The 13,968-nt window shown below is 32.5% G+C and overlaps 1 protein-coding gene across 1 annotated transcript; it reads right to left on the minus strand.

Moving 5' to 3' along the window:
- Window positions 1-238: 238 nt before the first annotated feature.
- LOC132718238 (NPC intracellular cholesterol transporter 1-like) lies at window positions 239-7,009 on the minus strand. The gene is made up of 5 exons (XM_060701886.1): window positions 6,872-7,009; window positions 6,026-6,257; window positions 3,781-3,894; window positions 2,322-2,484; window positions 239-1,617 (listed from the first exon to the last, which is right to left on the minus strand). Exons 1-5 carry the CDS (start codon window positions 7,000-7,002, stop codon window positions 1,457-1,459), a joined length of 801 nt encoding a protein of 266 aa, XP_060557869.1. The 5' UTR covers window positions 7,003-7,009; the 3' UTR covers window positions 239-1,456.
- Between the last annotated feature and the right edge of the window lie 6,959 nt (window positions 7,010-13,968).

Here is a 13,968-nt window from a genome sequence, read left to right on the forward strand (position 1 = left end):
TCTAATGGACAAAATACATAAGACAGCTAATCTAGTTGGTTGTTCATTGCCCTGTTATATTATGTTTGAGGTTACAACCACTTACAATAAGGTCCACATAACAACAACAAAAAAATGGAGAATAATCTCTTTCTAAATTTGGATATATATATGAAACAGATTTAAATTTACCACCGGTTCACTGAAATATACTGGTAGTTTCTAAACACATTTTTCCCTAGTGTATAAAGCAAAAGCCAATCTTTACATGACTTTCAAACATGTAAATGCAGTGAAGAAAACTTTGATGAATCAAAACATTCCCACACAAATCTCTACAGAACAGCATTGAGCTGTCCCATTAGATTTGATGGGGCCCAAAGATTTCCTGTATATGCGTCTTTTTTTCACAGACCTAATAACTATGATGCCTCTGAAGAAATTTTGTTTCTTTTTTTATTTTTTTAATTAAAATAACTTTAATTCTGCAAAAATATCAGCAAATACAAAAATTTCAGCATAATATCAACAAGAGCTGTCGGTAGGACAGCAACGCTCGACTATTCTTAGTGCTTGATAGTAAAAAAAATGCTTGATACAGTTACCTCCTCCTGTTTACAGGTTGGGGTCATGATGGTGAACAAGTGTGCAAAGTTTCAAAGCCATATGTCAATGGACTTTGAAAATATTTGAACTATTACAAAAACTTTAACATTAATTCTAAGTCGAAAAAGGGGCATAATTCTGTCAAAATGCTTGATAGAGTTACCTGTCTACAGGTTGGGGTCATGATGGTGAACAAGTGTGCAAAGTTTCAAAGCCATATGTCAATGGACTTTGAAAATATTTGAACTTTTACAAAAACTTTAACATAAATTCTAAGTCCAAAAAGGGGCATAATTCTGTCAAAATGCCTGATAAAGTTACCTCCTCCTGTCTACAGGTTGGGGTTATGATGGTGAACAAGTGTGCAAAGTTTCAAAGCCATATGTCAATGGACTTTGAAAATATTTGAACTATTACAAAAACTTTAACATAAGTGGTTACGCCGACACGGACGCTCGGGTGACTACAATAGCTCTACTTATTCTTATCGAATAGTCGAGCTAAAAATTAGTTAACTTAAAATTTTCACTAAATAATACAATCAAAATACCCCCCCCCCCCCAAATGCCTATCAAGAAAAAGAGCCTGGGAATAAAATGCCAACATGTTTAAACTGGAAAAAAAAAATTGCGAAGGAATTATTTCTAAGGTTATAGAATTTACTCCTCATACATGACCGACCTCGGTCAAATTAATCTCAGCACTTTGTGTTTAACACAGGACACAATGTCGGTCAAGTTGTTCTTCTTGTTATCATTATTATTTCCAACAAAAATGCTCAATATTTTGTAGAAAATAGTTGCATAAACATGTTCCACACCTGTGTACATCTTTACGAGCAGATTTCACTATATACGTGTTTAATATTCATCTATAAATGAGAATACTCTGGGGGTTGATCATGATCTGTACGATGATAATGTTCGTGGGCACCTGTGTCACCACTGTCATTATGATAATTGATCTTTCTCGACTGTTCTTTTAACTCCTTTTGTTGGTGTTGATACAGTTTTGCTTTATTTATACTAGGACCTGAAACAAAAACACAAATATTGTCATGAAGAGATCATTGTTTCCCTAGAGTGAAAAAAAGTCACTGGTTGACCTGGGTAACACAAAAAAACACATGCTTTTGTTTGTGATACTGTTTGTGAGCAGTACTGAGTAGACCTAGCAATGAATATGAAAGGTGTGGCTTAACTTTTCACTGCTAAAAACTGGTAATGTCCATTGACCTGAATCTTCACCTTTAGGAAAGTCTACATATACAATACGCAAGATATCATTCAATTTGTAAGATTTTATAAAAAGATTTTGTGTTATATCTCCGTGGTCGATCCAAATCATCTGCTCCCCCGGATAACTGACAATTACTAATTTCTCTGCAAGTCACAAACTACTTATCTCATATCATTTCTGAATCAGTGATTAGAGACAAAAAGACATTTAGACAAAATGACCGAGATAATTTAACGCTGAGAAGTAACGACGCGACCATGGAAAGGGCCGTTAAACCCTGGGTTAGTTATCTGATGCTCTCCCTTTTCAGCTTAGGGGTCAGACAATGTATCCTTCGATAAGTGCAGGTTGTAACAGGAACAGGGAGTGAAACAGATAGCAGAAACTAGCAATAGCAGAAAGTATACTCCCGCAATATTTGGTTAAGAGAAGCATAAATATGCCCCCTATCACATGATCACACATAATCGGCCTGTCAATAAATGCAACTAACTTACCTATATAGCTAAGTAATACTGGCAAGAAAATAAGTCCATGGGAAGCACCAAACACTACCATTCCGAGATACATGCGGAAATAAAACACCTGGAACAACTGCGACTTGGCAAATCCTAGCACAATTATACCTCCTAATTTTGTCAATGTTATACCACTCAATACCTGTAAATTTAAATAAAATTTCATTAACGTTCACATGTCAACTTAGATGGTAAGACACATGCCATATTTCAATGACAAACCGTTCTTTGTAACTATAACCCTACAAGATATGTGTATGTGTATTGAGTTTTTAATATCTTTGCAGCATATTTCTAATTATAACTTTAAATATTCAAGAAGAAAGATAACAAACTAAAGAACTATTTACAAACATATGTTTTTTTTCCAGAATGATAATTTATTTTTGTAAACTGACCTAAAAATGAAAACCTTTTAACTTAATCTGATCTAAGAATAGCACAAAACATCTATTTTTAATTTACAGTCTAACTTGCCCATGCGACCACGTGTATTAAGCGACTTTTGTCTTAAACGACCACTTTAAATTCCCCCCGATCATTTTCTCTCTATATCTTTAATGTATTAAGCGACTTTTGCTCAACGCGACCAGCGACCGCTAATTAGTCACCTAATTGACATCAATCTTTTCATTAAACGACCACTTTTACCTGTCAAGTAATTGTGTTTTTAGAGAACGCCACCTCGTTATGTCACAAGTGTCAGCAATCAAAACACAACAATAAACGTGTGAAAAACTCTATTTCACAAACCGTTTTAGCGTATGCAAATGAAGTTAAGTATACGCGTGACGTGTATTATCCAATAATATCGGATAAACAATGCAACGCTCCGCCCATACTGAGATGGTGTATACGCTTCGCTTGTTGACATTTAGACTGCATTGAATTGACCTTGAACTTGATCAGCCATTAAATTAATCGTAACAAATAGATGTAGTTTGTTTATTTCAAATGAAAAAATGCACAACAGAAAACATCTTCACTAATAGGGTTTTCGTGTTGGAGACAAGGAAAACAACGGAGAAGTTAAAAAATTCTGGAAAAAATGTCAAACATGTACGTAATGGATCAAAACTGTTTTGTCAATAAATATCAGAACGTTATTTTTACATTTGCATCCGTTTAGATTATCGGAGCGTAGTTATTATTCAACATTTATATAAAAATGAAGGTGAAAAACAATCCCATCGAATAAAAAAGATGTCATTTATAAATTTTGACTTTTATATCATGCTGACTGTCTTAAGAGACCGTTTCATTAAGCGACCGTTTTTGGTGTTTCCCTTGCCCGGTCGCTTAATACACGTTTGACTGTAGTTCTGAGAATATTTCTTTATCATGATTCTCATACTTCTGTATTAAAATGTAAACTTATATACAAGCAATAATTCTCATACAGTTTTACATCATGATGTGATGAGACAAGACAACTTACCGAGCTACCCATATGTGCGAGGGCATCTTTAGCTCTCTGTACTTTATCTGGCTGTATACTGACAGCGAATGCACGAGCTATATGTGAGCAGAACTCCACTGATATACCAATAGCCTGTAATATATAACAACAATCATGATTCACCTTTATGTCACCCTATATTTGTGTAATAGACTTAGTTCTGCTATCACTTTGGAACCATCTATTGTAAATACAAGGGGTGTTCCACATAAAAGTCCAGATATTAATTTGAAACAAGAGGGCCATGATGGCCCTGAGGTCGCTCACCTGTATATAGGCCCCCCACCCCCGGGCCAATTTTTACCCAAGGGCTTTTATTTGTTTATTTGAACAGACTTGGTAAACACCCATAAGAAGATGTTTCATGCTAAACATCTAAGTTCTATCTCATTGGCATTTTTAAAAGAAGATTTTTAAAGTTTTTACTATACACATATAGTTAAAAACAATGTCACCCCTGGGGCAGGGCCAGTTTTGACCCCCGGGCGTTTATTTTAACAAACTTTGTAGATATTTACTTAAAGATGTTTCATGCTTAATATCTAAATCTCTAGCTATTTGGGTTTTTCCAAAGAAGATTTTTAAGTTTTTGCTATACACATATAAGGAAAATCAATGACCCCCCACCCCCCCCCCCCCCGGCGGGGCCAGTTTTGACCCCAGGGCTTTTATTTGAACATACTTGGTAGACACCCATTAGAACATGTTTCATGCTAAATATCTTAGCTCTAGCTCTTTGAGTTCTTTAAAAGAAGATTTTTTAAGTTTTTACTATATGCATATAGGGAAAATCAATGACCCCCTGGGGCGGGGCCAATTTTGACCCCAGAGCTTTTATTTGAACAAACTTGGTAGACACTCATTAGAAGATGTTTCATGCTAAATATCTTAGCTCTAGCTCTTTGGGTTCTTTAAAAGAAGATTTTTTAAGTTTTTACTATATGCATATAGGGAAAATCTATGACCCCCTGGGGCAGGGTCAATTTTGACCCCAGGGCTTTTATTTGAACAAACTTGGTAGACATTCACTAGAAGATGTTTCATGCCAAATATCTAAGCTCTAGCTCTTATGGTTCTTTAAAAGAAGATTTTTTAAGTTTTTACCATATGCATATAGGGAAAATCAATGACCCCCGGGGCGGGGCCAATTTTGACCCCAGGGCTTTAATTTGAACAAACTTGGTAGACACTCACTAGAAGATGTTTCATGCTTAATATCTTAGCTCTAGCTCTTTGGGTTCTATAAAATAAATTTTTTTAAGTTTTTACTATATGCATATAGGGAAAATCAATGACCCCCGGGGCGGGGCCAATTTTGACCCCAGGGCTTTAATTTGAACAAACTTGGTTGACACTCACTAGAAGATGTTTCATGCTTAATATCTTAGCTCTAGCTCTTTGGGTTCTTCAAAAGAAGATTTTTTAAGTTTTTACTATATGCATATAAGGAAAATCAATGACCCCCTGGGTCGGGGCCAATTTTGACCCCAGGGCTTTTATTTGAACAAACTTGGTAGACACTCACTAGAAGATGTTTCATGCCAAAATGTCTAAGCTCTAGCTCTTATGGTTTTTTAAAAGAAGATATTTAAAGTTTTTTCTTTTGGTTGCCATGGCAACCAGAGTTCTGCATGGAATTAAATTCTTTGAACAATTTTTAAAGGTGACCACCAAAGGAACATTCCTGTGAAGTTTTGATGAAATTAGCTCAGAGTTTATGAGGAGATGTCATTTAAAGCAAAAGTTTACGGACGGACGGACGGACGGACCACGGACGAAAAGCGATCACAAAAGCTCACCCTGTCACTTTGTGACAGGTGAGCTAAAAACAGTAAGAAACTGGTCAAAAAGTAAAAAAATTCTATAAAATTTATTAAATTGTTATCCATCCAACATGACTTCTACTTATGTCAAAGGATGATACAGAATAATCAAGAATCATATATTTACAAACATGAAAAACTTGTATCAGTATTGAAGGACATATTCCAAGAGGACTCTTGTGTATGTAACAAATTGAGAGCTGGATAACTTCCTAACATGATAGAATTCCATGACACTGGCAGGAATTGAACCCACTAATGGTAAGGGACAAGTGGTTCAAGTCAGCATCCTTAATTACCCAAACACAGGGGCCCCAACAATTTACATTAAGTCGATGCACTGATCTTACACAAAAGGCGTTAAAAGAAAGAGTAAACAAATAGATCTAGATTTTACTTACCATGACCAAGTTTACAAGTGAAAGAGCGTTTAAGGTTATGTCCCACAGGTACATCATTCCCATTATATCAACAATTATCATCATTATTGTTATAAACACAACAATTGCCGTCACCAGGTCAAATCCAAGCAGGATAAATGTCGCAACAAAGATGGCCGCCATACATATCCCAATGTTCTTCACAGTGTTATGCACGATGGTTAGATATTGTTCGTAGAATACATAAAATACACTGAAAATGAAATATTTTATTTAAAAATGTTAGTTGACTTATTTCTTGTCAGCAATTTGGTGATATACAGAAGTTTTTTTCTTTTGCAGCAATATTTACAAACAAAATGCTTGACAAGAGATGTTAATTGACACATTAATGGTCATATTGCACTGAACACTATCATCATTTAGCCTAAAGTGAGTAATACAAGTTTATTAAATGAGTTAACACAATCTTAGAAAAAAAAACTATTTCCTTTAAGTAACCAACCACAGGCACAAGTATCGGACCTGGGATGAAAACATATGACCTGACTGATAAAAAAACCTGTGTTCATCTTAAAAGTGTAAAAAATCCAAAAAAAAATGTAAATTATGACCCCCATTAAAAATATATAATAATAATAATTTACAATTCTTTTTGGATTTTTTACACTTTTAAGATGAACACAGGTTTTTTTATCAACCATGTCATATGTTTTCATCCCAGGTCCGATACTCGTGCCTGTGTAACCAACTAGAGTTTTTGCATGGAAAATGGAGGCGAAAAAAAATTTGTTAGTGAATTTCATTGATTAAATCTATCTAAACCTATGTAAGATCATGACATTCAAGAAAACAACTGATATTAACCTATAAGCAAAGACTTCTTCATCTTCTGATTTCGCACCTATCGCCTTTGAAATATTCTTGGAAATAATACGAGCCTCTTTCAAACCCTTGATATAGTCACTAGATGTTTTCATTGGTGTATGATATGTCATAAAATATGTGGCTGCAAAAAAATGCAAGAGAATGTTTTATAAATACGGATTTGGTTTCAAGACTGCAATAAATCATAAAGTCACAATGAAAAATAAGGAACTGTTAGTATTAATAATACATAATAGTAAAATTTCCGAACAAAATTTCATTTTTTTATGCATTTCCCACCTTTTCCAAAAAAAAAAAAAAAAAAAAAAAAAAAAAATTCTTTCAAATGGAAAAGACACTCCGAATAACAATACCAGTGCTTATTGAAAAACTGACAAGTTTAATGATTACTTATTAACCCTTAACATCTTAAATGGAACTTGCCCATCTTTCAAAAATCTGGACATAACCATTTATCATTTTTTTTCGGGAAAATTATATATATATATATATATGTACTTAGTGAACAGGCAAACAGTGCAGACCAATGATCAGATTGACACAACAAATGCTGGCTAAATAACTGATCTGCCCTGAATCATGTAGATAAGAAATTAAGTTGTTACAAAGCTGGGTTAAAGTTTTTAACATTTATTTTTTATAAAAGTTTTAAAAAATTTTTTAAAAACTTTACAATAAAATTAAACCATTTTAAATTAAATTTTAGCAACCCAAACCCGTGCTGGGAAACACATGAGGTAACATGGTTATTAACCTTGTTAAATCAGTGGCAGATACCTTTAACACAAGGCCCTCTTTCCCCTTAAATTTTTAAAAATTTTTATTTTTTTTCATAGAATTTTTTTTTTTTGAATTCAAATAGAAAATAAACTTCATTAGTAAAATGTTTTCTCCCCCCCCCTTTCTGTTTTATTTTTTTAGATTAAAGCCCCTTATAGCTGCATTTCCCATTTAATAAAAAATAAATAAAATAAAAAATAAAAAATTTTCTTTTAAATTTTAAAAAAGGTTTAAAATTAAAAAAACAATTAAAAATCTATATAAACTTATTTCCAATGTGGCCCTTTTGAAAAAAAAAACAACAAAAAACAAAACAGGAAAATCATATTGAAAAAGTGTTAAAATTGGGAAATTTTAAAAAATATTAAATTAATATACTTTTGGAAAAAGACCAACAATTTGGTTTTTTTTCCCCTAATTTAAACCCCTTTTTATTTTTTATTTTGTTTTGTTCCCTTTATTGTTTGTTCATTTTATTAATTTAAATTAATTTATTCATTTTCAATTTACCCCACCCCATTCATTCATTTTGAAAAAATAAAAATAACTTTGGGATTTTTCCTTTAAAAAAATTTAAGGTTAAATTTTAAAACGAATTTTTAAGTATTTTTGTTCCAAATTTCCCTGCAAATAAGAAAAAAATTGGGCTTTAAAAATAGTTTGTTTTTGGGTTTGTCCATAATAAAATTTTTTTCGGGACCCAGATTTAAGGGTTTTAATTTTTTTTGCGGTAAAGTCATAGTTCTGTATTAATCGGTGCCATGTTTATTTAAAGTTTTAAAAAAAAACCAGGGGGTGGGATTTTTAAACCCGTCAAGGGGGTAAAACCCTTTTAAAAGGGGGTTTTTGATAAATTTATTGAAAAGGGGATCTTTTGGTGCTGTAAAATTTATTTTTGCAAATTTTTTTTTTTGTAAAATTTTCAAACATTTTTATGTATTTGTGTTTTCCCTTTTTTCCCCTATAAAAAAACAAGTCCCTAAATTGGGGAATATTTTATGCATTGTAAAAATTTAAATTTTATTCAAAATGCAAAAAAAAGAAAATTTTTTTAATAAGGGGAATTTTTTCCGGTTAAAATTTTTTTCAAAAATTGTAATTTTCAAGTGCCATTTTAAAAATTTTTATCTATGCAATACCCAAACTTTTTGATCAGTTTAAAAATTTAAGAGGGTATTTTATTTATTTAAAAATACAAAATTTTCTCAAAAATATTTAAATTTTTGTCTTTTTCCTTTAAACCCTACATTTTTATTTTTCGGGTTTAAAAACTATATTTATTTTTTACCATTTTCAATGTTTTTAAATGATTTTTGAAGTTTTTTTTCTACTTTTGATATTTTTTTCTCCGGACTCCCTAAAGAGAAAAATGTTTCTAAAAAATAATTTTTTTTATCATACCAATGAAAGGTAAAGTCCCTTTATGTATAATTTGAAAAATAAAGGGGCCTAAAATTGAGCCTTTTGGAAACCAGGAAATTTTTTTTTCATTGTCTGAGATTTTAAAATTACCCATCTTTAAACCCGTTGTTCTTCCCCAAAAAATAAAGACTTAAAAAACTTAACGGATTTTAGAAAAATTATAAAATTTTTAAATTTACAAAAGTAAAATTTAAAGGGCAACCAATGAAAAAGGGTTTTTTTAAGTCTAAGAAAAAACAGTTTCCCCATATTTTTTCCCCCCTGTCACATCTTTTAAAACCCAAATTCTTTAAACTAAGAGTTTCAGTATTACAAAGTGAAATTTTTTTGAAATCCCGGGTTTTTATTTGAATTTTGTTGTTTTTTTAAAGAATAGTGTATTTTTTTGGCAAATGGCGCTCAAAAAATTTTTGGGTAAAAGTTACAAAATTTATATCGGGCGAAAAGTTTTTTGTTTTATTCTTACCCCCATTTAAAAAAAAGGTTTAATCTAAACTCCCTTTTTTAAAACAATTTTGGGAAAATTTATATTTTTAAAACTATTATTGATAAATTTAAAGGAATTTTGGTGTAAAATTTAAAATTTCCCCAAAATTTAATGATGTTTGGTCCAATTTTCCAAACTTAAAACCTGTAGATTTTTAATATTCTTTCAATAATAAAATTTTTTTCTTTAAAAGGTGTAATTAAATTTTAAAAAAAATTTGTATTTTAGTTTTTTTCTAAAGTTTCCCTTTAAGTTTTAAAAAATTTTTATTTGAAAAACTTTTTTTTTTTGTATGACAAATTTGGGTAAGGGGCAAAATTCTTTTAAATTTATTTAAAATATTTTTCATTTGTAAAATTTTTTTAAATTTCCCGTCACTAGTCCCGTCGGCATTGTAAAACACCTTTTTTTTTTTGTTTGAAACGTCCTTTAAATTTTTCCCTAAAAAAGCCGGGGCTTTGTTTTTTTTTAATAGGGATTTTTAAAAAAATCTCTTTTACCTTTTTTTAAAAATTTTGAAAATTTTATTTTTTTAGCATTTTTTATTGTTCATGTTTCCCCAACTTTAAGATAGTAACGGGGTTCAATTTTATTAAAATTTTTATCTCATCAGTAAAGCCAAATTTGGGGCCGGGGTTCACTTTGAAAACTTTTTCTTTTTAAATTTGGGGGCTGCTTTTTTTAATTTTTGTTTTAAAAAAGGAGTAAAATAAGCTAAGAGACATTGGGTTTAAATTTGTTTCTCGACTAATTCAAAATGGAAAAAAGCAAGGGCTACCTGAAAACCAATTTTTTGAAATTTTTAAAAAAAATCTTATTTAAATCGAAATTAATTTCATTTTTCAAAACGGGTACATGCTTTTGTTGATCTTGAAAAACTAAGGAATTTTATTTTTGAAAGGGACAGAAAAAAAAGTTAAAAAATATTGCTTCTGTTTGGGATAAAAATGATTTAAAATTTTTGGGTTTTTTGTTTAAAACCTAGGGAGGGTTGTGATAAATTTTTCAAACCCTATTTCGTTACAAATCACCCCTTTTTTTATTTTCAAAAAACTTTTTCTTTTTTTTTCATTGGATAAAAGTTTTATTGACTATTTCCCAAAAAATATGAAAATTTTATATTTTAAAATATCTATTATACTTAGGGTTTTTTTATAAAACGTATTCCCCAAAATTGGTTTTAAACATTTGGTTGGGGGATATAAAAAAATTTTAAAAAAAAAGGTTTGGGAATTTTTTGGGGAAAAATTTTCCAAACCAAAAAAGATTTCTAATTCGTTCCGTTTCTATACGTAAAAGGGCGCCCATTGGCACCTTGCAGCAATATATATTACAATTTTCCCCCCCTTTTTTAAAAATTTTTTCGGTCCTTTTTTTGTGTGTAATTCCTTTTTAATTTTAATTTTTATCATTTGTTTTATCTTCACCAAGAAATTTTCAGTAAAGCCCAAAAATAACTGGGGAATTTAAATTTTTTTAAAAAGTTGTAAAATTTTTAATTTTGTTATTTTCGGATTGAAAGATTAACGTTAAGGGGGGTGCAAAATGTAAAACCCGTTTTTTTAAAACTTAGAAAATTTAAAAATTTATTATCTGGAAAATTTGGGTTTTAGGGGCGAACATTATTTAGTAATTTTGCAATTTTAAAATTTTCATTTCCCCCATTTTTTTGTAGGCAAATGATTTTTCAAAAAAAAAATTTGATTATCGATTATTTGTCTAAAATTACCGTTTTTTACTATCAAACGATAATTTTTCGCGTACTTAAACATATGGTAAAATACAAATTTTGGAGTACAACAAATTTTTTTATTACAAAAAAAAAATATATAATTAAGATAGTAATTAAAAATAATAAATTAAAAATAATAACAAGTATGTTTGAAAAAGATCCCCTATCAGCAGCCCAAATTTGTATTGATAATTTTATGCATGACTTTTGACCCGTATCAAAAATTAATAAAAGGGGTTTTCAAGTAAACTATGGTCATGACCTTTAACCCTTTTACCCCTTGACCCAAAACCAAAGGGGGATCTGCTGGCCCACCAACATCATACAAAATTTGAAGTTCCTGGCCTAAGCTTTTTAGTTAATTGATCAGAAACCGTTTTTTTCCCACAAAGGTTCAAGTGACCTTTACCCTTTTACCACTTACCCCAAAAACAATGGTCATCTGCTGGCATGACCAAAACACTATACCAAGTTTGAAATTCCTAGGCCCAAGGGGTTTTTTGTTTTGATGGAAAACCTTTTAACTACATGGTCAATGTGACCTTGACCTTTCCCCAAAATCAATAGGGGTCATCTGCTGCTCAGACCAAACCAAACCCAAGTTTGAAGTTCCCTTGCCAAGCGTTCTTTAATTGATCAGAAACCGTTTTTACTTACAATGTCAATTGACCTTGACCTTTTGCCCTTTACCAAAAAACAATAGGGGGAAATTTCTGGTCATGACAAATCACCAAAGCCAAGTTTTAAAATTCCTGGCTAAAACGTTTTTATTAATTGATGGAAACCCTTTTTTTACCTAAAGGTCAAAGTGACCTTACCCTTTTACCCCTTGACCCAAAAAAACCCAAAAGGGGGCATCGCTGGTCACAACAATCACCATACAAAGTTTGAAGTTCCAGGCCTAGGCCTTTTTTAATTAATTTATCGGAAATCGTTTTTTTCCCACAAGGTCAATTGACCCTTTACCTTTTACCCCCCTTTACCCCAAAACAAAAGGTCATCTGCTGGTCATGACCAAACACCATACCCAAATTTGAAGTTCCTAGGCCCAAAAGGGTTTTTTAAATTTTTTGTTTTTGGAAGATTTTACCTACAAGGTCAATGTGACCTTGCCCCTTTACCCTAACCCCAATACAATTGGGGGGATCTGCTGGGCATGACCAAACACCAACCAAGTTTGAATTCCAGGCCCAAGGGTTTTTAGTTATTGATCGGAAAACCCTTTTTACCTAAAAGGTCAATGCGACCCTTGACCTTTGACCCACCCCAAAATCAATAGGGGGCATCTACTGATATGACACACCATATCAAGTTTTAAGTCCCCAGGCCCAAGGGGTTTTTTTGTTATTTATCGGAAACCTTTTTACCTAAAGGGGCAATGTGACCTTTACCTTTGACCCCCTTTACCCCAAAAAAACAAAAGGTCATCTGCTGGTCATGACCAATCACCCAACCAAGTTTTTAAGTTCCTAGGCCCAAGGGTTCTTAAGTTTTTGATTGGAAAGCATTTTTACCACAAGGTCAATGGACCTTGCCCTTTTACCCCCAACCCCAAGTCAATAGGGTCATCTGCTGTCATGACCAATCACCATACCCCAAATTTGAAGTTCCTAGGCCCCAAGGGTTCTTTTGTTATTGTCGAAACCGTTTTTACCTAAGGGGTCAATGGACCCTTGACCCCTTTACCCCTTGACCCAAAAAATAGGGGGCATCTCTGATTTATGCCTATCACCATATCAAGTTTGAAGTCCCCAGGCCAAGGGTTCTTTTGTTTTTGATCGAAAAACCCTTTTTTCCCCAAAAGGGCAATTGACCTTGACCTTTTTACCCCCTTAACCCCAAAATAAAAAGGGTCATTCCCGGTCATAACCAAACCCTACCCAAATTTGAATTCCTGGCCCATAAATTCTTTTGTTTTGATCGGGAAACCGTTTTTTTCTTACAGGTCAATGTGACCTTTACCTTTGACCCTTGACCCAAAATAAAAAGGGGGCATCTATGATCATGACCAATCACCATACCAATTTGAAGTCCTAGGCCCTTAAAGTTCTTTAGTTATTTATCGGAAACCGTTTTTTCCTTACAAGGTCAATGTGACCTTGCCTTTGACCCCTTTACCCCCAAAAACAATAGGGGGCACTATGATCATGACCCAAACACCATACCAAAAATTTTGAATTCCTAGGCCCAAAAGGTTTTTTAGTTATTGATCGGGAAAAACCCTTTTTGTTAAGGTCAATGGACCTTGACCTTTTTACCCCTTGACCACAAAAAAATAGGGGGCATCTAAATGATCATGACCAATCACCATACCAAATTTGAAAATTCCTAGCCTAAGGGTTCTTTATTTTTCACCGGAAAACCATTTGGTCTAGGACGACGGGCCGCAAGTGCAAAGCAATATCCCCCTTTTTTTCGAAATGGGGGGATAATAATGGAATAATAACAATGATGATAATAAAAACAATTTTAAAATAATAATGATAATAAAAGAAAAAGTCTGTTTGTTTGTTTTCTTTTACGCCTTTTAAAAATTTAGTCATATAGGGGGGGTAGTTTCCTTCCCTCCTTCCTGGAGAGTTACACCAGTACTAGACTACCTTCCTCCACGCTAAACTACCCAAAACATCAACCCGGGGGTCGAACCCCCGCCAG

The sequence above is a fragment of the Ruditapes philippinarum genome, unplaced genomic scaffold, assembly GCF_026571515.1.
Source record: "Ruditapes philippinarum isolate M1 unplaced genomic scaffold, ASM2657151v2 ctg3963_1_1_1_1, whole genome shotgun sequence".
NCBI classification, from domain to species: Eukaryota; Metazoa; Mollusca; class Bivalvia; order Venerida; family Veneridae; genus Ruditapes; species Ruditapes philippinarum.

Coding starts and splice junctions, on each gene's coding strand:
- LOC132718238 (XM_060701886.1), bottom strand. CDS start 7,002: ATGACATATCATACACCAATGAAAACATCTAGTGACTATATCAAGGGT. Junction 2,485..3,780: donor TCGCACATATGGGTAGCTCG/GTAAGTTGTCTT, acceptor TTAAATTTACAG/GTATTGAGTGGTATAACATT. Junction 1,618..2,321: donor AGTATTACTTAGCTATATAG/GTAAGTTAGTTG, acceptor TTTTTGTTTCAG/GTCCTAGTATAAATAAAGCA.